Here is a 24,128-nt window from a genome sequence, read left to right as displayed (position 1 = left end):
GTAAACAGAAGACCTCTGGAAGATACCTTCTGTTTTAAAAAAAATTGTATATGAAGCGTTCAGACGTCAATGTCGTTTATGCTTCGCGCAAAGTGCCCATGTTACATTTCTCATTGCAAGATAAATTTAGCGCCTGAGTATTACTTCAGCAAGTACACTGCCATTAAATTGCGCCAAGCACTCTGAACGCGTTGCGATGATTAGATAGTATCTGATTGCAAGTTTTCTTTTCAGCACAGGCGCGTGCATTCTTACAAAGAGTGTACTTACGCATACAGCCTTGCGTATCAAGTGTTCCTTTATAGCTTTACGAAGGTATACAGTACACTTATAGTGCAGCTGGTGTGGACTCTTATTAACAGCCTATGCGGTATAGCCAGCACTCCCCTAAACATTTAGTCTGAAAACGAAGTGGATGCTCTACACAGGTTCTTCCGTCGATGATCTACTCTGCTAAATGGACACTGTTCCGAGAAGCTGCGTCTTTAAGTCAGGATGGTAAAGTTCATTTTAGTACAGACGATGCTCTGGCGTAATTAGCCGGTTTCGTAATCGACGTTTCTGCAAAATACATTCAATAAATTGACGGACATTGCGAGAAACGGCTCATTCTATAGTGCAGGGAATCGCAAAGCACGGTAAAGTCTAAGGAAAGCCTGGAAGCTCGTTTGCTATTTATCAACCACCGTAAATGACGCTAATCTTGGTGAAGTGAAGTCGCACGTCAATGACAAGTTCTTCTAAAGTTACAGTTCTGAAGAAAACGGCAGCACGCATAAGGAAGAACCAGAGGTCGGCAAACTCACTCATGAGTCGACTCATTCAGACTCAGATCGAGCCGTGAGTCTGAGTATGAGTGAGTCCGGTTGAGTGATATTTTGGGGAGTTTCAGTCCGAGTGAGTCTGAGTAACCTCCATATTTTTTTTACCGACCTATGTTTCTATCGACTAGACTTTAGCATTGCTATGAACCTTTATATATATATATATATATATATATATATATATATATATATATATATATATATATATATATATATTGTTCAAGTAGCCACACAATGACTGAATATACCATGGCTCCCGCCACCACGAAGACAAATTATTGAACCAGTGCGACTTACACCTTCTCGCTTTTTTTGTTTTCAATGCCGCAGGCATGGGTATAGGAGTTGTCTGCGTGACGCTGATCATCGTCGTCATGATGTATTTCGACAAATACCGCGGAGTAGCTAGTGGCCTCAAGTTTGCCGGATACTCGATGGCCTCACTGCTGTTTCCAAGGATACTCACATCGCTGAGAGATGCCTACGGCTTCAGAGGATGTCTGCTGGTGTACGCGGCGCTCACCATGAACGTAACAGCCCTGACATTGCTTTTGAAAGAACCCCCTTGGCAAACAAACTTCCGAAATGGCAAGGCGAAAACATCTTCGGGACAGCGAAATAACTTTTCCTGGTTTAGGCCTTCTCCGTTGGATAGCGCAGTTCCTAATCCTGTAGCATGTCCTGCAGCTGGCAGTATTAATGTTTACGGATCCACCGAGTCCGATTACTCAAAGAACTGTGTCACACCGAACAATGTAGGCGGGAATCACCACATTTGTGACAGGTCGACAAGATCACAAATGTCAGTGACACATTCGTGCAGCAACAGCAGCAGTAAGTACCCCGCCGATAATCCGAAAAACACGATTTCTCTCGAAATCTGGCTTCAGAGTTTACAGTGTCTGGGAAAGCAAGGAAGCGCAAACAAGGTGGTGGCTACGGTAGACGGAAGCACAGAAACGCGAAAAGCAACCATTGCGAACCAAGCCACAGAAAGAAATGAAGCAAATGAACGTGCTGGGCAGGAACATTGCCGTCCCTGTTCATCGTTCGGAGACATACGCAATCTACTTGTAAAACCTAGATTTTACGTTTGTGTGTTAGCGGTCGTGGCCATTGACTACACGATGGCCGTATTTCCAGCGACCATCGTAGACTACGCGCTCGACAAAGGTGCTTCCCGGAGCCACGCCGACCTTTCTGTGACTTACTGCTCACCAGCCGAGCTCTTTGGTCGTATCGTGCTTCCACTAATCGGTGACAGCAAGAAGGTGAGCAGGACAGCGCTGGTGTCCGCAAGTTTCTTTCTGCTTGCAGTGACTATGCTGGCTCTACCGGCCACTCCTTCTTTCCTGGCTTATATTCTCGTCAGCGCTTGCGTCACAATGCTGCTCGCGTGCTTGGTCTCCATGAAGCCTGTGGTTATTGCCGACTACTTTGGCATCGAGAGCGTCGCAATCGGCTGGGGATTCGCTGGAGTAACGCTGTTGCCTCTACTCTTGTGCAGCCCATATATCATCGGTGAGTGACGCAAATACTGTTTTCTTTTTTTTCTCTACTTCATCATCTACCTGAACAACAAGGTCAAAGTGACTTATAAACTTAGGTAGGTCATAGTCAAACGAACGAGCTTTCGAGTCATGCACGCAAATCAAGACTGATAGTGTAGTATTGTCCTCGTTGTCTCGTTGATGTCTCATTTTTCTCCTCACTTATCCCGTCTCAGTTTGTTCCGCGTATTCGTAGCGCGCAGTGCGCCTTGTCATTTGACAAGGCGGCGCTTCCGCCGAGCTTTCAAAACAAGAACGAAAAAAAAATTACAGGGGTTCCTTATCAGCTGTCCTAAGACGACTGCAAGGCGGAAGAGTATATATGGACTTTGATGTACATGTATGAAAGACGTACGCGAAAAGTCACGCTTCATTTTGTGCTTGTCCAGCCTCCTCTTGTATTGCATACCTGCTCGGCCTACCACACAGTCGATTAGGTACTGGCTGAGCGTCTTCCATTCTCCACATTCATTTGTATACGGATTTACGCTAACGACGCGTTTTATATTTTTTAATGGCGCGCAGGAGTGGCCGAGCATCTCCTGTGCTGACGCCGCATTTTCTGTACCTCACAGCTACCTTGAAACACGGATATCTAAGCCTTAAAAAAGCTAAGCTGATGCCACTCAGCTTTACGCGGAGGTATCTTGAGAAGCAGGAAGGGAACAGTCGCACTCCTGCAGCCCTAGTTGGAAGCGCGGCTAAGTGGAGGGAACGTCTCCCATGTCTCGACGCTCAATACTTGGATAATTGTACGTGCTCTAAAAGTGGGAAGCGGGTTTGCAGAATTTCAATTTATATACTGCTGTGGAACATTATCCGATTCATTGCGCGCCGGCAGGTTGAATAAATTGCCTTTCCATTTTGTTCCGTACATCTTCAGTAAACTTTGATGCGTGGCCAATGGTCTGATCCAACGCGTGACTTCCTGCGCAGAAACCTCATACATTCACGTTTTGGCGATGAACGATTGCTTCACTGCCTCGTCTAAGACCACAGATGGAGCTCACAAGATGAGCATAAAAGTTGCGCAAGCCTTTGGGCAAATGTGTTTATAATTGCTGCAAATCGTTCAGTATACTACGGATAGGGGACTGGTCTGAAGCTTTAGTTGTGAGCACCTCTTCCTAAGCAGCAACCCAGAGTTAGACTGATCTCGACCCAGCATTGGCAAACATTGGCACAGATATTGATCTTCTACAGAATTTCAGGGCCTTTCTACACCCAACAGTGCATTGGCCCAATGTTGGAAGCCATTGAAGGACAATTGTTGTAAAAGATGGCTCTAGCCAACACTGTTCGTCCCACGTGTCGCCAGTATTGGTAAGCTCGTATAAACATTGGCGGTTTCATCATTGTGTTGCGAAACTTTTTCGTTGACAGTTCATTTGTTTTTTTTTTGTTTTTTTTTGCCAGCGTATAACGCCTGTTGTGCCATTGGTACTTGCCAGCCATTACGTTGGTAGTGCCAATGTCTTTCCGAGGTTTATAGTTGGATGCGTAATTCAATAATAGCTAGCGCTTTTGTGTGTGTAATCGAATGCATGTCGCCGAAGCTTCTGTCGTTAGGCAGCAAGCAACGATATTCGATGGGTTAGAGCTGAGAGTAAGCACAACTTTATTCCGCATGTATACATGTGCGTATTCGCAAAGACACACAAAATGTATCCTTTTGGTGTTAATTTGAAATGAGAGTTTACAGGTAATTCACAAGGAAGAGTTCGGAAGGCAAATTCTGATAAAAAATGAACAAATATATAAACGCCTACCAATGAACAAGCAATGCTTACAGTTTAGATTCACCATATCTGCCTACAGTGAGCAGAAACAAAACAGCATATTTATTAATTAAATGGAGGCAGTGGCTAAAGCCTAAAGGAAGGCGACAGCTTCATAGCTAATAACAGCTTCATAGCTAATAATGTTTTAGAGTTGCGGGAATTCATAATCTCATTTAGTGTGGTGCGAACGATGAAGAACAAGAGAAAGATGTGCGTTCAATAATACACGCCAACGCGAGACAACAGCAAAATAAAAGACATACAAACAAAGGCTAAGGGTGAGCACTCAACTTACCGCAACGCGTACAACACAGCGCACCACACATGTATAAATATATTAGCAAATCTTAATAAACTACGTCGCAATACAGCTAGTAGTAAAGAGAGCACATGCTACATTTACGAAATACGGAGACAGAAACACGCGATCACGAGATGAATACAATAGGCGACTGATTTAACGAGATATTAAGATGAACGTTCAGCGAAATGTTTAAAGGCCCGAGCACACGTACGCGTTGCAACGCGTCAACGCGGGACTTTTTGACGCGGCGCCGCGCCCTCTGTCAATGGGGAGAGAGGGCGCGCGGCTACGCAAAGTTGGGCCTCATTTGCGTAGGGCTCGTAATAAGTGAAACCATTCAGGTCCGACAAAGCACGGGGTAGCTGCTTTCTCGCGATGACGTCGATGTAGCTAGAATAGGCATGCGGCCAGGCGCTCCGACACTGTTTTCCGCGTTGACTTCCGACCGACTAAGGAAGAGCGCTCGCGCCTGCCGATGCCGAGAGACTGAACGAAGCGATGTATCCGGCGACGGACTGCGAACAGAGGGTCGACTGGCCAGAGAGACCAATAGACGTAGGCTTCGCAACTTCCAAGCTGCCGATGGATTAATATCCCCTAAGGCCAAGCCTGCCGCTGCGCACACAGAAGAGGCTCGAGTCCCTCCAAGACGGTGTCCTTGGCATACTGTGATGAGTGAAGTGTGTGAGTTTCAAATCGCGTGTAATGAGAAGAGAATGCGAGACGAGCAAGAGCAAAATTGTACGAGCGCTTAGGAAATAAAAGAATTTGGAAAAGACGCGCCAACTGAGAAGATCACGGTCATCATTCGAGGCAATCAGAAGGAAACAGTAGAAGGGAGCCAGTAGTGAAGAACAGCGGTATACATGATGAAGAAAAAGGACGAAGCGGACTGGTGAGAGAGGGAGGGCAGAGAAGCAGCGGAGAAGACTGGGCACGCTTCTCCGTTGTCGGGTTCCGGAGCCAAGCTACAGTGCTCACATGAGGCCTGAGTAACCTGCTGGGTACTAGCCGAACCTGGCAGCGTGTCTTTGACGTGCTCTTGCCGTGACACGTTCCTCTGTCCGTGCACCCGGCTGAGCTGCCAATCTTCGGGCGCGAGCTTAAGACGTAAAAGACCCTGTTCGTTGAGAAAGATCAACAACGTAACATGCACCTTTTAGATGCGAAGCAACTCTTGCTCGGGGGTATGTCCCGCGGCGTTGGCCTGGGCGTCAGCACTCACAGTACGCATGCGCAACTCTCCTCCTTCCCTCTCTCCAACAGCTGCGCGTTATTCTCTCCACTTCTCTCCCAGCACCTGCTTGCGCTTCTCCTGCGTTCTCGCTTCTGCTCTCGCGGCGCATGCGCTACTCTCCTCTAGTCTCCTCTCCTTCAAGTGGTAGAGCGCTGCGCGCATTCATTCCAGCGCTTGCTTCGGTTGACTCCTCTGAAATGCGGGCTCGACATGCCGAAGTTCTCTCCTGCGCAACGCCGCGATGAGCGCCAGCGCATGCGCGTCCCCTCCCCCTCGCGCGCCTGTCGAACGCGTTCCCCGCTCACCCTGTGAGAATTACCGGCCAGGCTATAGGGAAGACAAGACGAGCGTAGCGTTCCGCGTCGCGTACCACAACGCGAGGTCGGTAGCATGCCCGAGGTCAGTAGCATGCCCAACGAACGCCAACGGAACGCTATCGTGCAAGTGCTCCGGCTTTGCATCGCGTCATCATCCTCTTTAGCGGGATATGGTGTAATTTTTAGGGGCGAAGCTCCTTAAGGCGGCACCCGTTCGTCCCTCGTAGCGTAGTCGTAGTAGTCGTAGTGCGTAACCAGTCTTAGGCTTTGACCTCCAAGGTGGTGCCGGTGGGAGATTTTTCCTGTGCGTTGTTGAACAATAAAAAATTCGCAGCGTGCGCGTTAACTAAAAGCCGAATTCTTCTGTCTCTCATTCCCCATTAGCAGCCATTGGCATGTTCCAGTAGGAAACGTTAGTAGAAGTAGAAGTGTAAGTGTTAGCTAAAAGCCGACTTCTTCTGTCTCTCATTCCCATTAGCAGCCATTGTTTACCTCCAAGGTAGTGCCTGGTGAGATTTCTCCTGTGCGCGATTAAACAATAAAAATTTTGTTCAAAACGCCGTTGATTGATGAAGTAAACCAACGAAAGACGCCAGATGTTTTGTAAAAGCAAAACGAAAGAACGCCAGATGTTTCTAAAGCAAAACGAAAAGACGCCAGCTGCTTAACGAAAGACGCCAGATGTTTTCTAAAGCAATGGTTTTCTAAGCAATGAAAATTCACAGCGTACATGTAAAATTAAAGTGAGCTGCAAGTCGTCATAACTCATCGAACCTTTAGTATAAACGCGCCCGATCTCACGTCGGTGATGATGTACTGGGCAGAATTCACGGAAGATTCACGGTTTACCGATGAACCTCCGCAGCTTCGCCCACTCATCATCATTCACTCCGTGGATATGCTGTGATTTTTTTCGCCTCACTAGGTGGGGCGAATGACAAGTGAGTGTTTTATAAGCAATGTCCCTTTCGACTAATCCAAACGGTGCGAAAGGGACATATAGGAGGAAGAGGAGGAGGAGTGAGAGGGAGGAAAGGCAGGAAGGTCAACGAGGCGCGTCCGGTTTTGCTATCCTATGCTGGGGGAAGGGGATTAAGGGATGAAAAGATAGAAAGATAGAAAGAAGGAAACGTACAGAAAAGATACACGAGCTTAAACTACATTGCTGCGTTCGATAGTAGTAGACGCAGGACCTCAGGCGCACCACGTTCCACTGTAAATCGTTGAGTCATGCTGCCTACAGAAGGCTTGCAAGCACTAGACATAGAACATCCAGTCCCGTTGTGCGGACTCAACGTATGATCATTTGAGCCTGCCGACGAACACGCGAAGTGTATCTAACAGTGATTGAAGCACTATGAGGATTGATTTGTCTTCTGGCAACTTGTCAGTCGGGGACACAGGGCGATGTGCGCTGTGAATCTTCATGTCGCTGCGACTTCGGCAACAAACATAGAAATGTTTCAACAACAAATTACGTCACGTAGTCCCTAAGGCCCTCGCTAACGCGAGTCTGCTTGCTTGAGGCGTTTCCACTGAAAACCTAGAAGATCGCTTGCTTGAAAGTCGCGCTAACGGCACTACAGTCTAAAGCAGCATATCGCAGTACCATCGAAAAGGCTACGATCCTGTCTGCGAAGCAGCCGCGTGTAAAACATAAAAAGACGCTGTCAACACGCGAGAACCCCACATGTACGCTACCTCTGCAGCGGAGCCCATATGAAATGCGTCAAGCACTCGCTGCACTTGGCCGCTACACACGTGTGTGCCTGCGTGCACACATATAGATAGGAAGCTGACTTCATAGTTTATGGGCACGTGCGCCACACACTCGGTACCTGAAAGGATGAAAATGGTGCAGTGTTATAAACCTAATGTCAAGTTCAGTTTATGCATCAAAGTCCGTATTCACAGAACTGTCTTACGCTAAAAGCATTCCTACAGGAATATTTCGGCGAATCGCGATGCAGGAAATATCTATCAACGTGGTGGACCAATGAATGAAGCGCTTCCAAAAGCGAAGTATCGTGACCCATGAAGTAAATGGTAGTTGTTGTAAACTTTCCACATTTCGATAGTGTTCCATAACTGTTCAACGAGGTGGGCACCGAGTGTGAGTCATTTATTTTGATGGCCACCTTTTTGGGCAGAAAAGTGATTGCACTAGAGAACACTGATGGTGCTAGCGATAGGGAGAAATAGATGAAGAAAAGAAAGGTATTCAGTCGACGATGATTTGCGCCGCGATTCATACCTACGGCACCAGTGCTATACAGTGCATGCACTTTCTTACTAGTGGTAAAACGGCAATCTATGAAACAGCTTTTTTCAGCTTAGGCAACAAATAGTGAAACGTCTAATGTTCTATTGTAACGAAAATGCGGGGGCCTTTCACGTATATATGTATCCATTGTTTCTGTGTATGCTTTCTGTATCATGCGTTTATCATAAAGAAAGCACACGATCGAAGCTGCTCAAAGCATGCACGCGCGATTTTCCGACGTACGTAGGACACTCGTCATTCATATCATACATTTAATGCGTATGTCGAATTTGTGTCATGCTTATTCTGATCGGATCTTAATTATCAGGTCAAGCTCAGACGGGTGGCAAAAAGGGCCAATATCGCCGAAAAAGACTGCAGCTGATGCGGCATTGCCTGAAGTACGGTCATCCAGTATTCGCCACTGAAAGCCAACTGCTCAGCCAAGGTTGCCTGAAGAACAGCAAAACTGGTCCAATAATTGCCAGTGAAATCCGCCGATATCGGCTGAAAGGCAGTGATCTCGACCCGATATTACCAGAAGATCACTGGCTCAGCCGATATCGGCTGAGCGGTGGCAAACTTGGCCCAGTAGTGCCGGTGAATGCCTAGCATTGTCTGAAAGGTGGCAAAACTGGCGCTATATTGCGAGCCATAGTCAACGGATCAGCCTTCATTGGCTCACTGCCGGTAACGCTGGGCCGTGGTTGGGCCTCGCACAGCCACTGTAGAATCAGTAGTGGCCTGAGAATGTGCTACCTTCCTTTAAGTGGCACGACACTTGCGGAGGCATTGAAAAACGGTTCGCGTGGTAATATGAGCGAGCTCTTCATACGCGTGGTACGTCTTATTGAAGTTCCCAGAAGTAAATTTTTTCATTGTCATCGATGGCACATTGAATGAGAGAGCGACGCCAATCTACACGTTTTGTGGTATCGTTTCATCTTCCACATTTTTCATAGGCTTTACACTAAGTAACGCTGCGTTGAGAGTAGTGGAATGCAGACACAGAGAGGAAGGGTGTTTACGGAGAGGTAGTTCCGTTTGGCTACCTTGCATGGGGATACAGCTATCCTGCGACAACGGCTCCCACAGTGCAAAATGATGCGCATAATTTGTTGGGCTCCTTCGTTTTGAAGTTATGCATGGTACTCTTTAGCTTTGTCTGTTCGTACGAATTGCCCCTAAGTAGCTTTAAATACTGGTTGGGGAGCCATTTATAGGCCGCATGCTTGAGCACACCAAGAATAAGTTATTTAAGGATTACCGTTTTTCTTTTGCTAGAACCATTGAGAGCGCCAGCAACTAGTAGGCCTTCAGTACCTTCAGACCACGCCTATTAGAGCTATAACTTGCCTTCACATTAGAAGAATAAACATGGCAAACAGTTGTCCCGGACGGAAGCAGGAGTTGAGTGACAGAAGCAGTTTTAGTGAAGGAAATTCGATGTAGAGAATGAGGAGACTGCGACTGTATATTTGTGAAGAGGTAAGAGAAACCGGGGTGTACCTGCAAGAGTCTGCATTGCAGAAAAAACTAGAGGGACAACAGAAAAGAAAGACTGGTAAAGATGAAGGCAATAAAAAACTACTACGGGGCAAAATATATATTGTGGCATTAAATCAGGCTAGACTTATGCATTTGTTTCCTGTAGGGATGCTGAGGAACTACTGAGACGTAGAGCCATTGGTGGTGTGCTGGGCCACTGTAAGCATGCGCAAAGGAAAAGGTAGTGGCAAGCAATACTGGAGTTTTCGTCCAAGCTCCAAGTATGGTTTTGGAAAGTGTCTGAACATGGAAACCTAAATGTGTTTTGAAAGGGTAGTTGGTGCGTACGCACTGAATTAGCCTCCCAGTTTCACCGAACACTTTCCACAGAAAGCGAACCAGCACCATTGAATATATCGCAAAATTAGTGAAGTGTGGCGGCTGCATTCCGGCGAGGCATTGGGGGAGCGAACTTAAATACTAGTTCGGACTATTTCTCTAACAAGAGACAATAAAAAAATGCCGGCGTAGTTTTGTAGCACACGCGGAAATTATTCTGAATGCATTCGGGCTACACAGCGTCATATGTTCGTACCAGAATCGTCCAATGTGGAGGTTTTCCTGACGAAACGAAGCTGATAATGCATCATACTCATAATATGACAGCACCATATTTATCAAGAAGGTAATAGTCTCAAACAGCGGCCAGCGACACGGCAATCTGAACCCCAGCAACACTGACAAACCAGAACAGGTCTGGCTTCTAAATGCCGTAGACGCGGTGGCTGCATTTTCGATGGAGGCAAAAATGCTTGAGGCCCGTGCACATAGATTTAGGTGCACGTTAAAGAAACCCAGGTGGTCGAAATTTCCGGAGCCCTCCACTACGGGGTCTCTCATTGTCATATCGTGGTTTTGGGATGTTAAGCCACAGATGTTATTATTATTATTATTATTATTATTATTATTATTATTATTATTATTATTATTATTATTATTATTATTATTATTATATGGTATCGTATCCTGCCCTGTACTGCTCAACTGTCTTAATTACCGAATTCCACGTAAGCTGACCAGAGAGAATAGACCTTTTCATGTAACCGCCTGCCTCTGTGAACATTTGACCATTGGCAGGATACAACGTCTTTACAATGCTTACTTTTTGGAGCTCGATGTTTTTCACAGCTCCCAGTCCTTGTTCTGCTCCGAGCTTTGCACTGTACTTACATAGCCTCGTACACTGTTATATTTTTGTTTCTGCCTGCGCATAGTTGTATATGTGCAATTTTATAACGTTTTTTATCCTTGATATTTTATTATGAATGTTTCCTTTGTTTTTCTGTTTTTTTTTCGTGCGCCAATACAAAGAGCTTACGGTTGTTCCTGGGCACATTAAATAAACGTTTGATTGATTGATTGATTGATTGATTATGTCACAGTGAGTGCAAGAAAGGAAACGAAAAGAAAAACACATGTATCTACTGGAGCCATGGACTCGTCCACTTTGTTAGTGGCTCAAATCCCCCAACGACCCCAGCGGCAGTGGGCTATATTTGCGTCCAAGTTGAGCCCTGACACTACATCTGCTGACCTCAAGAAACACATTGAGTCTGTTGACCTTTCTGTCATTTCCTGCCGGCGGCTCAAAACAAAATATCCTTCTTACTCCTCGTTCTGCATTACAGTTGACGAAGATACATCGAAACGTCTGAATGACCCGTCAATGTGGCCGTGCGGTTGCATTTTCAAACCATTCCGTGGGATTCTCCACGACGACATGCTCCATCCCTCAGAGTGCGCACCCGTAAGCAACGGTGCCGTGTAATTTGGATATATTTTATCAGAACGTTCGTGGTCTTCGCACTAAGACGCGCGAATTCTTTGCTAATGTTCTTTTGTCTTCTTTTGACCTTATTGCGATTTCTGAAACGTGGCTGTGCAGTGAAATTCCTTCCTGTGACTATCTTCCGTCGAACTACACCACCTTCCGCAGTGATCGGGACTTCTGTGCAACTAACCAAAAAGGTGGTGGTGTATTGATGGCTATAGACAGTTCTCTAAGATCTGTTAGACGCAAGGACATAGAAACAATTTCTTAATCAATTTGGATCGAAATTAGTCTTGAGCACTGTGAAAAATTGTTGATTGGATGTTTCTATGTATCGCCTAGCGTTTCACCGATTGCTTTTAATCAGATCGTCTCTTCTATTGAAAATGTGGTAATTTCACATAAGAAGCACAAAATTCTTGTACTTGGCGATTTTAACACACCTGGAATTGATTGGACCACACTTAATTTTTCTCATTATCATCATTTCTTAAAGAACAAATGCAGCGTATTGTTAGATTTTCTCGCTTTTAATTCCCTACAGCAGCACAATAGTATTGCGAATTCCTGTGGTAACGTCTTAGATCTGTCTATTTCTAATAATCAACCTATCGAAGTATCACTCTCTCACATATCTCTTGTTCGACCTGACAAATTTCACCCACCACTCAAACTAACACTCTGTATTTCACCAGAAAAACCAAGCTTTCCCAGAAAAATCGACAAAACGACCAGATTTGCCTTCAAGCGAGGTGACTACGTTGGCTTGTACCATGACTTGTCCACCAGAGATTGGTCACTGGTAACTGACAAACCCAATGTTGATGATCACGTCGATCAGTTTACGGAGCTTATCTTGACCTGCATGCGCAAGTTCATTCCCCAGTATACACCTCATCGTTGTAAATATCCCTCCTGGTTCTCATCAGAACTTATAAGTGCACTGAAACATAAAGATCGTGCACACAGGAAGTATAAACGTTCTGCATCAACTCATTTGAAGGAAGAATTCTGTCGTTTTCGTACTCTTTGTAAACGCCTTTATAAACGGGATCACAGTCTATATATTTCATTTTTAGAAAAAAGCGCGTCTGACAGGCCGGCTGAGTTTTGGAAGTATGTGCGCAAACGGTCGAGCAAAAATGGCGAGTCCTTCAGGATACTGGACCCAAATGGAGTAGAAGTTCAAGCCGTCGCTGACTATTTTGCCATGCATTTTTCATCTGTCTATAAGTCTCCAGCCTCTGTAGCTAGTAACGGTCGACAGGTTAAGGCAGTTGGCACAGCTGATGCTGTGTCGCTAGATGAAGATTCCATTTCAGAATGCATTAAGCGATTGAAACCATCCTTTTCAGCTGGCCCAGATGGCATCCCTTCTGCCATACTAAAAGCCTATGGCAGTATACTTGTACCAGTATTGACTACCATATTTAATAAGTGTCTGCATGCTTCAACGTTTCCTAGCATGTGGAAAATTGCTTGTGTTTTCCCAGTGTTTTCCAAGTCTGGCTGTAAAAGTGACGTCTCGAACTACCGCCCTATTTCCCTTCTTTGTGCCGCATCCAAAATCTTTGAGCTTGCTCTTCACAAAATATTGTCTTTTGATGTAAAAAATTCATTGATTGTGAATCAGCATGGGTTTCTCGCTGGCCGCTCAACTGTCACTAATCTTGCCAGTTTCATTATGCAAGTCTCCACGCCTATTTCGCAGAGAGGACAGGTTGACGCTATTTACTGTGACCTTAGCAAAGCTTTTGATGTTGTCAGCCATTCGCTGCTTGTGGATAAACTTGCACACTTTGATGTTGATTCTTCAATTGTGAATCTCCTCCACAGCTATCTTCTTGATAGATTATGTTACGTTGCCGTTAATGGCCAAACGTCCTCTTTGTATAAAGCTACTAGTGGGGTTCCTCAAGGGTCGGTACTGGGCCCACTCCTCTTTTTAATTTATGTTAATGATGTTTCTCCTGTCATTCGGAATTCTTCTTTCCTTTTGTATGCCGATGACATAAAGATATTTCAGGAAATTCATTCAGTTATCGATTGTCGCTTGCTGCAATCTGATTTGTGTTCTTTTTCTGAATGGTGCAGGAGCAATAACCTCTCCCTAAATATTTCAAAAACCAAGGTAATGAGTTTCACTCGAAAAACATCTAGTGTGCCATTTTTATATTCTGTCAATTCTGTGTCGTTGTGTAAGGTATGCGAGATCAATGATATAGGTGTTCTTTTTGATAGCACCTTACACTTTACTGCTCACGCTAAGCGTGTTGCTTTGCGGGGTCTTCGCACCCTAGGCTGTGTTTGCAGAATGTCTAGAGAATTCCGTTCTCCTGTGCCCTTCCGAATATTGTACACCGCGCTATGTCTTCCTCAACTAGAGTATGCATCTGTGATCTGGAATGGCATTCCTAATTCCAGCAGCAACGCCATTGAGCGAGTCCAGAAAAAATTCCTAAGCATTTACAACCATTGTTTCGCTAGAAATGACTCTGGATCTCGTTCTAACGCTGCTGGATTGTTATCATTGCCATCACTTTGCTGCCGACGAAATCGCGCTGATCTGTTATTTCTTTACAAGCTTGTGCATGGTATCATATCCTGCCCTGTACTGCTCAACTGTCTTAATTTCCGAATTCCACGTAAGCTGACCAGAGAGAATAGACCTTTTCATGTAACCGCCTGCCTCTGTGAACATTCGACCATTGGCAGGATACAACGTCTTTACAATGCTTACTTTTTGGAGCTCGATGTTTTTCACAGCTCCCAGTCGTTGTTCTGCTCCGAGCTTTGCACTGTACTTACATAGCCTCGTACACTGCTGATATTTTTGTTTCTGCCTGCGCATAGTTGTATATGTGCAATTTTATAACGTTTTTTATCCTTCATATTTTAATATGAATGTTTCCTTTGTTTTTTGTTTTCGTGCGCCAGTACAAAGACCTTACGGTTGTTCCTGGGCACATTAAATAAACGTTTGATTGATTATTATTATTATTGACACGGAATTGACAAAGTATTGAAATGACACGCTAGATGTTTTGCGAGTGACAAAATTCATGTCTGTCAATCGCAAAACATCTAGCGTGTCGTTTCAATACTCTCTCAATTCTGTGTGGTTATACAAGGTTTATGAAATCAGTGATCTTGGTGTTGTTGTTGATAGCACGTTAAACTTTTCTGCTCACGTTAAGCGTGCTGCTATGCGGGGCCTTCGTTCTCTCGGATGTGTTTGCAGAATATCTCGAGAATTCAGTTCTCCTATAGCCCTCCACAAATTGTAAACCGCAATATACCTTCCACATCTTGAGTATGCGTCCGTGATATGGAATGGCATTGCTCAATCCAGCGGTAAACCCATTGAATGGGTCCAGAAAAAACTCCTCAGCATATATAACCATCGCTTTGCTAGAAATCACTCTGGATCTCGTTCAAATACTGCTGGATTATTATCATTGCCATCACTTCACTGCCCACGAAATCGTTCTGATCTGTTATTTCTTTACAAGCATGATATCATATCATGCCCTGTACTTCTCAATTGTGTAAATTTTCGAATTCCGCGTAAGTTAACCAGAGAGAATAGACCGTTTCATGTACCCGCCTGCTTCTTCCAACACTCTACCGTTGACAGAATACAAAGTCTCTGTAATGTTAATTTTCCTGATCCTGACGTTTTTCATAGTCCACAGTCATTGTTTTTATCCGAGCTTTGCACTGTCCTGACATAGTATGGCACAAAGTCTTCCCTTCTCCGTCTGTCCGCATAGTTGTATATATGCAATCTAATTTTTCATTCCCCTTCAATATTTATCGTGTTGCCTTATTTCACTCCTCCCCTTTTGTGTTTATTTCTCTTTGTCTACGCGTTTTTGGTCTTGCTATTTCTGAGGACTGCCTGTATTGTATTGTTTATTTTTATTCTTTTATTTTTGCGTGCGCCTGCACAAAGACCTCACGGTTGTTGCTGGGCACGTTAAATAAATGATTGATTGATTGCTTATTAATATTATTATTATTATTATTATTATTATTATTATTATTATTATTATTATTATTATTATTATTATTATTAGTCCCGCACCATGGCTGCCAGTCGGGATGCATGCTTGCTTTGCTCCTGCCCGTTTTTCGGTAAGCAGCAGTTTTTCCGCTGTGAAAGTTGCTCTAAACGTGTTCATGCGAAGTGTGTAAGCTGGCCTGATGAAGAGCTGCAACTTCTGAAGTCTGGATCGCGCTCATTTTGCTGCAATTTATGTGATCTGAGCAGTTCTTCTGGTAAGCCTAACGAAGACAACTCGGCGGCGTGCAGCGATGAGCACTGCAGCTCTCAAACCGGTTCCCTCTCCACGTGTGCCCCTCCGGGTGGTGAGCGTGTTGGTGGTGACCTCGCCGGGCTGCGCCGCCTCCTCCTCGACGCGTTGGAGGGAATCTCGTTCCTCAGCGACGAGGTATCCCAACTACGCGAAGAAAACGAGCGCCTCCGTAAGGATCATTCCCGCGGTGTTGAACAACAAGCCCGTGTGGTCGCCTCCCTTCGTGCAGAGGTCCGCTTCCTGCGTGAGGAGCTGACGCGCCGCACGGCCGCCGTGTCAGTGAAGGCACCTGTGATCCCTCCAGAGCAGGTGACCGTTGGCCGATCTGTGACCTCCAAGCAAGCTGCGTACTCTGAACAACCTCTGTCCAAAATTCTTTCATCTTCGAATTCGCCGCCAGGTGACGTAGACACGTCCGAGCGTGTCAGTGTGATGCCTGCGACAGCCTCTTCTGCAGCGGTAACTGAGGGTGTAAGAAAGAAGAAACCCGCCTCGTTTGGAGCATTGAAGACATCCACTATATCTGTAGCTCAGCGGCCACAACGGCCACAACGGCCAAAGGCCATTTTTGTTACGAAGCTGAGCCCGGACACCACTGCTGCTGACATCAAAAAACATATTGCTTCATTCGATATGTCTCCCATTTCCTGCCGGCGACTTCAAACAAGATTCCAGTCATATTCTTCATTCTATATAGAAGTTGACGAGGACACGCTACAACGCCTGAATGACCCTTCGATGTGGCCCCTCGGATGCCTCTTCAAGCCATTTCGTAGGGAGCTGCGCAATGACATGCTTCATCCCTCTGAGCTAGTGCCTGGAATCGAAAGTGCCGTGTAACGTAGACATATTCTACCAAAATGCTCGGGGTCTGCGTACCAAGACACTCGAGTTTTTCTCTAATGTTCTTTCGTCTTCTTTTCCTATTATCGCTATTTCTGAAACCTGGCTCGGCACTGAAATTCCCTCATCGGACTTTTTTCCCCCGACCTACACCACCTTCCGCCGTGACCGAGATTTCAGTGAAACCAAACAGAAAGGCGGTGGCGTGCTGATTGCCATTGACAATTCACTGAAATCCGTTAGACGGAAAGACCTAGAAACTATCGAAGAATCGATCTGGCTAGAAATCAACCTTGAGCGCCGTGAAAAATTGTTGATTGGATGCTTCTATTTACCGCCCAGCATTTCCCCTGCCTCGTTTCACGATGTCATGTCTTCTATTGAACTTGTGATATCTTCTCATAGTGGGCACAGAATTATTGTTCTTGGGGATTTCAATGCACCTGGAATTGACTGGAGCACGCTTACCTTTTCTCATTACAATCATTTCACAGAGAAAAAGTGCAGCCTGCTCTTGGACTTTCTGGCGTTTAATTGCCTAGTGCAACATAATTCAGTCATCAATTCCAGTGGCAACGTCTTAGACCTGTGTGTGTCAAACGATCAACCCCTTGAAGTTTCCCGCTCCAACATCTCTCTTGTACGTCCGGACAAATTCCACCCACCACTTAACGTAAGATTGTCTGCATCAGCCGAAACAACGAGCTACAGCAGTTACGTAAACAAATCTCCAAGATTTGCGTTCAAGCGAGGTGATTACACGGGCCTCTATCATCACTTGTCCACCGTTGAGTGGTCACAGGTTACTGACAAACCTAATGTTGATGACCAGGTTGATCTGTTTACGGAGCGCGTAAACAGATCAACCTGGTACATTTTACTGAGCAGCATGCTTAATTTTATTCCCCAGTATACACCTAAACAACGTAAATATCCCCACTGGTTCTCATCTGAACTTACCAGTGCACTGAAGCATAAAGATCACGCACACAGGAAATCTAAATGTTCTCCATCCAGCAAGTGGAAGGAAGAGTTCAGCTTTTTTCGAACTCTCTCAAAACGCCTATATAAACGGGATCATAGTTCGTACATTGAATTCTTAGAAAAAAGCGCCTCTGACAGGCCGGCTGAGTTTTGGAAGTATGCACGTAAACGGTCTAGCAAAAGCGGAGAGTCCTTCAGACTACTAGACTCAAATGGGGTAGAAGTGCATGCCGTCGCTGACTGTTTTGCCACACATTTCTCATCCGTTTATAAGGCCTCAGACTCCAGCACTGATATCAGACAACAGCCCAAGGCAGTTAGCTCATCCAGTGCTTTGTCGCTGGATGAAAATCTTATCAGCGAATGCATTAAGCGCTTAAAACCATCCTTATCATGTGGCCCAGATGGCATCCCCTCCGCCATACTAAAAACATATGGTACTATATTTGTCCCAGTACTGACTACGATATTTAATAACTGCCTGGACACTTCCACATTTCCTAGCATGTGGAAAACTGCTCGTGTTTTCCCAGTATTTAAGTCGGGCTCTAAGACAGATGTTTCTAATTATCGCCCGATTTCTCTACTATGTGCCACATCAAAGATCTTCGAACTGGCTCTTCACAAAATATTGTCTTTTAGTGTGAAAAACTCATTGATTTCAAATCAACATGGTTTTCTTGCTGGCCGCTCAACTACCACAAATCTTGCTAGTTTCATGACGCAGATCTCCACACCTATTTCTCAGAGAGGACAGGTTGACGTAATCTACTGTCACCTGAGCAAGGCTTTTGACGTAGTCAGCCACACACTGATTATGGTTAAACTTGCGAACTTTGACGTTGACTTGTCGATTGTGAATCTCTTTCACAGCTATCTGCTCAATAGATCTTGTTATGTTGCCGTAAATGGCAAAACCTCTTCTTTGTATAAAGTGACTAGTGGGGTCCCTCAAGGGTCGGTATTAGGCCCACTCCTATTTTTAATTTACGTTAATGATGTTTCTTTTGCCATTCGTAATTCTTCTTTCCTCTTGTATGCCGATGACATCAAGATATTTAGGAAATTCATTCAGTTAACGACTGTCGCTTGCTGCAGTCAGATTTGTGTTCTTTTTCCGAATGGTGCAACGGCAATAACCTTTCTCTAAATACCTCAAAGACAAAATTCATGTCTATGACTCGCAAAACATCTAGCGTATCATTTCAATACTTTGTCAATTCTGTGCCGTTATGCAAGGTTTATGAAATCAGTGATCTTGGTGTTGTTGCTGACAGCGCGTTAAACTTTTCTTCTCACGTTAAGCGTGCTGCTATGCGGGGCCTTCGTTCTCTCGGATGTGTTTGTAGAATATCTCGAGAATTCAGGTCTCCCATGGCCCTACACAAATTGTACACGGCAATATGTCTTCCGCAACTTGAGTATGCGTCCGTGATATGGAATGGCATTGCTCAATCCAGCGGTAACACCATTGAACGAGTCCAGAAAAAATTCCTCAGCATATATAACCATCGCTTTGCTAAAAATGACTCTGGATCTCGTTCAAGTACTGCTGAATCTTTATCACTGCCATCACTTCACTGCCGACGAAATCGTTCTGATCTCTTATTTCTCTACAAGCTAGTCCACGGTATCATATCCTGCCCTGTACTTCTCAATTGTGTTAATTTTCGAGTTCCGCGTAAGTTAACTAGAGAGAACAGACCGTTTCATGTACCCGCCTGCTTCTTCCAACACTCTACCGTTCACAGAATACAAAGTCTTTATAATATTAATTTTCTTGATCTTGACGTTTTTCATAGTCCACAATCATTGTTTTTATCCGAGCTTTGCACTGTTTTGACATAGTATGGCACAATGTACAAAGTCTTCCCTACTCCATCTTTCTGCATAGTTGTATATGTGCAATCTAATTTTTTATTCCCCTTCAATATTTCTCATATTGTCTTATTTTACTCCTCCCCTTTTGTGTTCATTTCTCTTTGTCTACGTGTTCTTGCTCTTTTTATTTCTGAAGACTGTCTGTATTGTATTGTTTATTTTTATTGATTTTATTTTTTTGCGTGCGCCTGCACAAAGACCTCACGGTTGTTCCCGGGCACGTTAAATAAATGCTTGATTGATTATTATTATTATTGTCGAAATGCCGTAAAGGCTTTTATAAAAAATTGAGCCGTATTTTTCTAAACATTCAATTTACCGGTAATAAGACGCACGAGAGGCTAGAGATGACGGATAAAATTGGCTATGCAGGTGCTAATTTTCAGATTTGAAGGCAACCATAGCGGAAATTGGCCTTTGATATTCAAGTCGTGTTGAATTTATGCTGCAATGAAGAGCAGCACTGCGCTGCACATTCTTCAAAACAAACTTGCGTTTTCTATCCAGTTTTGCGCCATCACTGGAGCGAACTTTATCTGAATCCCGAATTTTTCTCCATCTTGTGATGGGCTTCCCTTGAACTGGTCCAAGTATTCAGTCTCCATGAGACATGGTGCTGCGCGAAGTAAACACGGACAAGGAAGTGAACGAAGACGGGCGCAGACTCGCGACTGAATTTTATTGAACAACAAAACGCACATTTATACGACACAAACCGCAAAATCATCTATGCGCATGCGAGGAACCTGCTTTCATTATCGTACAATGTTATGGAGGTATCACTGACGCAAATGTCTCTTTTTTTCTTGATGAAGAAAGCCTCGGCAAGCTCACGTGCCAACTGGTTCTGACTACGCCTCAAAATTTTTGTTATTGCCAGCAAAGGCTGGCACGGTTCGCCACAGGCAGCCGACGGGCATGCGCTGCAGTGAATAGGCAAATTAGAACCTTGTCCGTTCGTTATCGAAAGCTGGTGTTCCCTTAGTCGTTCATTTATACACCGGCCCGTTTGACCGATGTATACTTTCCCGCACGTCAAAGGGATTTCATATACCACCGCCGTCGAGCACTCGACGAACTGAGTGGCGTGGCTTTTAGTGCAAGCTTGCACGCTCCTATTTCCAGAGGCGATGCGGGGGCATAGTGACGCCAGTTTGCATGGGGCAGAAAACACCACCGGCATACCATAACGATTGGCAACATTCTTCAGGTTATGCGACACCCTATGGATATAGGGGACAACTGCCGGTCGCATTTTTTGACGACTTTGACACCGCTGAGTCGCACTAGCCTTGTACCTCTGGAGGAGCTTCTCCGCCACAGCAACCACGACTGCCGTAGGGTAACCAGCATTCATCAACCTGGCAATCTGAATGTTCAGGCTGTCATGTACTAGGTGAACACATGACTTTTCCAAGGCTCCCTTCAAACAAAACATGCCAATGGCCCGTTTAACTGTCTTGGAATGCGCAGAATCGTACAATAACAGGTCTTTTCTGGCTCGCGGTGACTACATCCAGCACGCGTGATCTGGTGTCAAAGAAAGGTTAATATCTAAAAACTGAATTCTATTCTCGTCCTGTAGTTCGAGGGTGAAGGTTAAACCTCTCCCGTGTCGTTCAAAGATCGCTAAAAGATCTTGCACTGAATTAGTGTGAGTCAAACCAGGTTGTTCTTTAAAAAGTATCAGGTAGTCATCTATATATCTAAAAACTTTTAGCACTATATCCTGGTCCAAAGAGCACACCAAATCACGATCAACACTGGCCAAGAAAATATCAGCTAGTACAGGCGCTACGCATGACCCAATACATATGCCCTCCCGTTGAACAAAAACCTGGTTGCTAAAAGTAACATATGTTGAATCAAGGTAAAATTCCAGAAGTAACAAAAAATTATCCAGGGTCAGACCGCTAGTGTTCTGGAACTGTACGACACCATTACTTTCGATACATGATATAACGGCACAAAACAGGGCTTGATGGGGAATAGAAAAGAACAAGTTCTCAATGTCAAATGAGACAGCGTAACCAACAGAAGACGAATCTTTTAAGAACGTGACCACTTCTCCCGAGTTCTTAATCATGAAAGGATCTTCAATCCTTAATGACTTCAAGCACTTCATAAGGAACGTGCTGATTTCCCGTTGCCAGGTACCCCTTTCGCTAACTATGCACCTTAAGGGCTTGTCAACTTTATGCGTTTTAACAGAAAAGAACAGTTCTAGGCTATTACTCTTGTACGATTCTGCGCATTCCAAGACAGTTAAACGGGCCATTGGCATGTTTTGTTTGAAGGGAGCCTTGGAAAAGTCATGTGTTCACCTGGTACATGACAGCCTGAACATTCAGATTGCCAGGTTGATGAATGCTGGTTACCCTACGGCAGTCGTGGTTGCTGTGGCGGAGAAGCTCCTCCAGAGGTACAAGGCTAGTGCGACTCAGCGGTGTCAAAGTCGTGAAAAAATGCGACCGGCAGTTGTCCCCTATATCCGTAGGGTGTCGCATAACCTGAAGAATGTTGCCAATCGTTATGGTATGCCGGTGGTGTTTTCTGCCCCATGCAAACTGGCGTCACTATGCCCCCGCATCGCCTCTGGAAATAGGAGCGTGCAAGCTTGCACTAAAAGCCACGCCACTCAGTTCGTCGAGTGCTCGACGAGGGTGGTATATGAAATCCCTCTGAGGTGCGGGAAAGTATACATCGGTCAAACGGGCCGGTGTATAAATGAACGACTAAGGGAACACCAGCTTTCGATAACGAACGGACAAGGTTCTAATTTGCCTATTCACTGCAGCGCATGCCCGTCGGCTGCCTGTGGCAAACCGTGCCAGCCTTTGCTGGCAATAACAAAAATTTTGAGGCGTAGTCAGAACCAGTTGGCACGTGAGCTTGCCGAGGCTTTCTTCATCAAGAAAAAAAGAGACATTTGCGTCAGTGATACCTGCATAACATTGTACGACAATGAAAGCAGGTTCCTCGCATGCGCATAGATGATTTTGCGGTTTGTGTCGTATAAATGTGCGTTTTGTTGTTCAATAAAATTCAGTCGCGAGTCTGCGCCCGTCTTCGTTCACTTCCTTGTCCGTGTTTACTTCGCGCAGCACCTTGTTTCATGATGTACGACCGACTCGCACAGCAACATGCATTATTCAGTCTCCCTATGCTTCCAGTTACCGATTAATCCTTCTTCACGCTGCAGTCTCCGCTTCTTTGTTAATTCTGATAGCGGAGTGACCGCCGTGTGAATGTCTTGGTCCGGGTTTAAAATTGCCGGACCACGCCTTCAAGTAAAACGTGTCTTTCACGCAAATTTGTATGAATGTGTTTAGTAGCGTTATGCCACAAAACAAAGGAAGTACGTTCTTTTTTCCGCTGTGACACGGGCAGTTCTGATTACGATCACGCCTAATCCGGATCGAATTTCTTAGTCGTAATTGGCTCCTTTACGCAAGCTGCAGAAGGAAGCCAATCGAAGTTGAGAAATGTGATCCCGACCGGGCTGAATCGAAATCAGCAACGCGCCGTGTGACACCGGTATAATACATCGATTACCAATAGTGTGCCTTTTAATAGAATTGGTTTTTCTACCCGGAACGACTTGTGTACAATAAAGTTCTATTATGTTGCTTTTGGTATGTGAGATATGACGTTAGAGATAAATGTGTGAATTGTTTGGTTGAATCAGACAGGTGCACTTTTATATTGAATGAAAACCCATATGCAAAGTAAATTAACGTGCGATATACGTAAAATAGTGAGACCATAGTGTGAGGAGATAAAAGGAGGATAATACGTTTAGCACAACAGGACACATCCAAGAAACTTTTTTTTTGCTTCTGTTTTTGTTTTCAGGCTACTTCAGAGATGCAGGAGGAAGCTACGATGGACTTTACCAGCTTCAAGCTGGGATCCACTTCTTTGTCGGCGGCCTGTTTGGACTCCTTTCTGTGTTAGATAAAAGGCGGCGGAAAGATTGGACGGCAAGCCTGTCAGATTAGGCTGCGGACATATAGGCTACGATAACGTGCTCTATCCGTGAAAGCGAAGCTCGAGGCGTCCTCCAAGTTTTTCCAGTGTCATTAAAATAAAGCCGTGGACAAAGGGGACACCGTAGTCGCTGCGCATGCGTTAACCACCTGTTCTATAAACCTCATTGGGTCATTCCTTTCCTGCAGATCGTACGTATCTATTCATTATTCTTAACGCCTAAGCATGCGTTTGTAACGCGCGAACGAGATCGTAAACGGCATAGTTCCTGATAAGACTTCCCCTTCGTTCAGTGTTCACCCTGTATGTGTTCTGCGATCAAGAGTGCAAGTAGTGATGGGCCCAGCGTAAAAAAGCGCAATGTCAATTTATCATCTCTGCGACCTCAATCGGTTTTCTAACACTCCGCGCACTGTCAGCTCCCTACGAAACAAAATAAATACCCAGCCGCAGAATGAGAGGAGTACCCTGCTCTCATCTGCGATGTCTCTCAATTTCGCCGCTATCTGTCTGACG

At 45.0% G+C, this 24,128-nt stretch overlaps 1 protein-coding gene across 1 annotated transcript; it reads left to right on the top strand.

Annotated features, from left to right (window-relative positions):
- The first annotated feature begins 1,159 nt into the window (after window positions 1-1,159).
- LOC119389046 (monocarboxylate transporter 9-like) lies at window positions 1,160-23,671 on the top strand. The gene is made up of 2 exons (XM_037656333.2): window positions 1,160-2,345; window positions 23,478-23,671. The coding sequence occupies exons 1-2, from the start codon at window positions 1,199-1,201 to the stop codon at window positions 23,621-23,623; spliced, it is 1,293 nt and encodes a 430-aa protein (XP_037512261.2). The 5' UTR covers window positions 1,160-1,198; the 3' UTR covers window positions 23,624-23,671.
- Window positions 23,672-24,128: the final 457 nt, after the last annotated feature.

This window comes from Rhipicephalus sanguineus, chromosome 4, assembly GCF_013339695.2.
Source record: "Rhipicephalus sanguineus isolate Rsan-2018 chromosome 4, BIME_Rsan_1.4, whole genome shotgun sequence".
NCBI classification, from domain to species: Eukaryota; Metazoa; Arthropoda; class Arachnida; order Ixodida; family Ixodidae; genus Rhipicephalus; species Rhipicephalus sanguineus.
The sequence above is the reverse complement of the archived record's forward strand: the minus strand, read 5'-3'. Positions and strand labels throughout refer to the sequence as shown.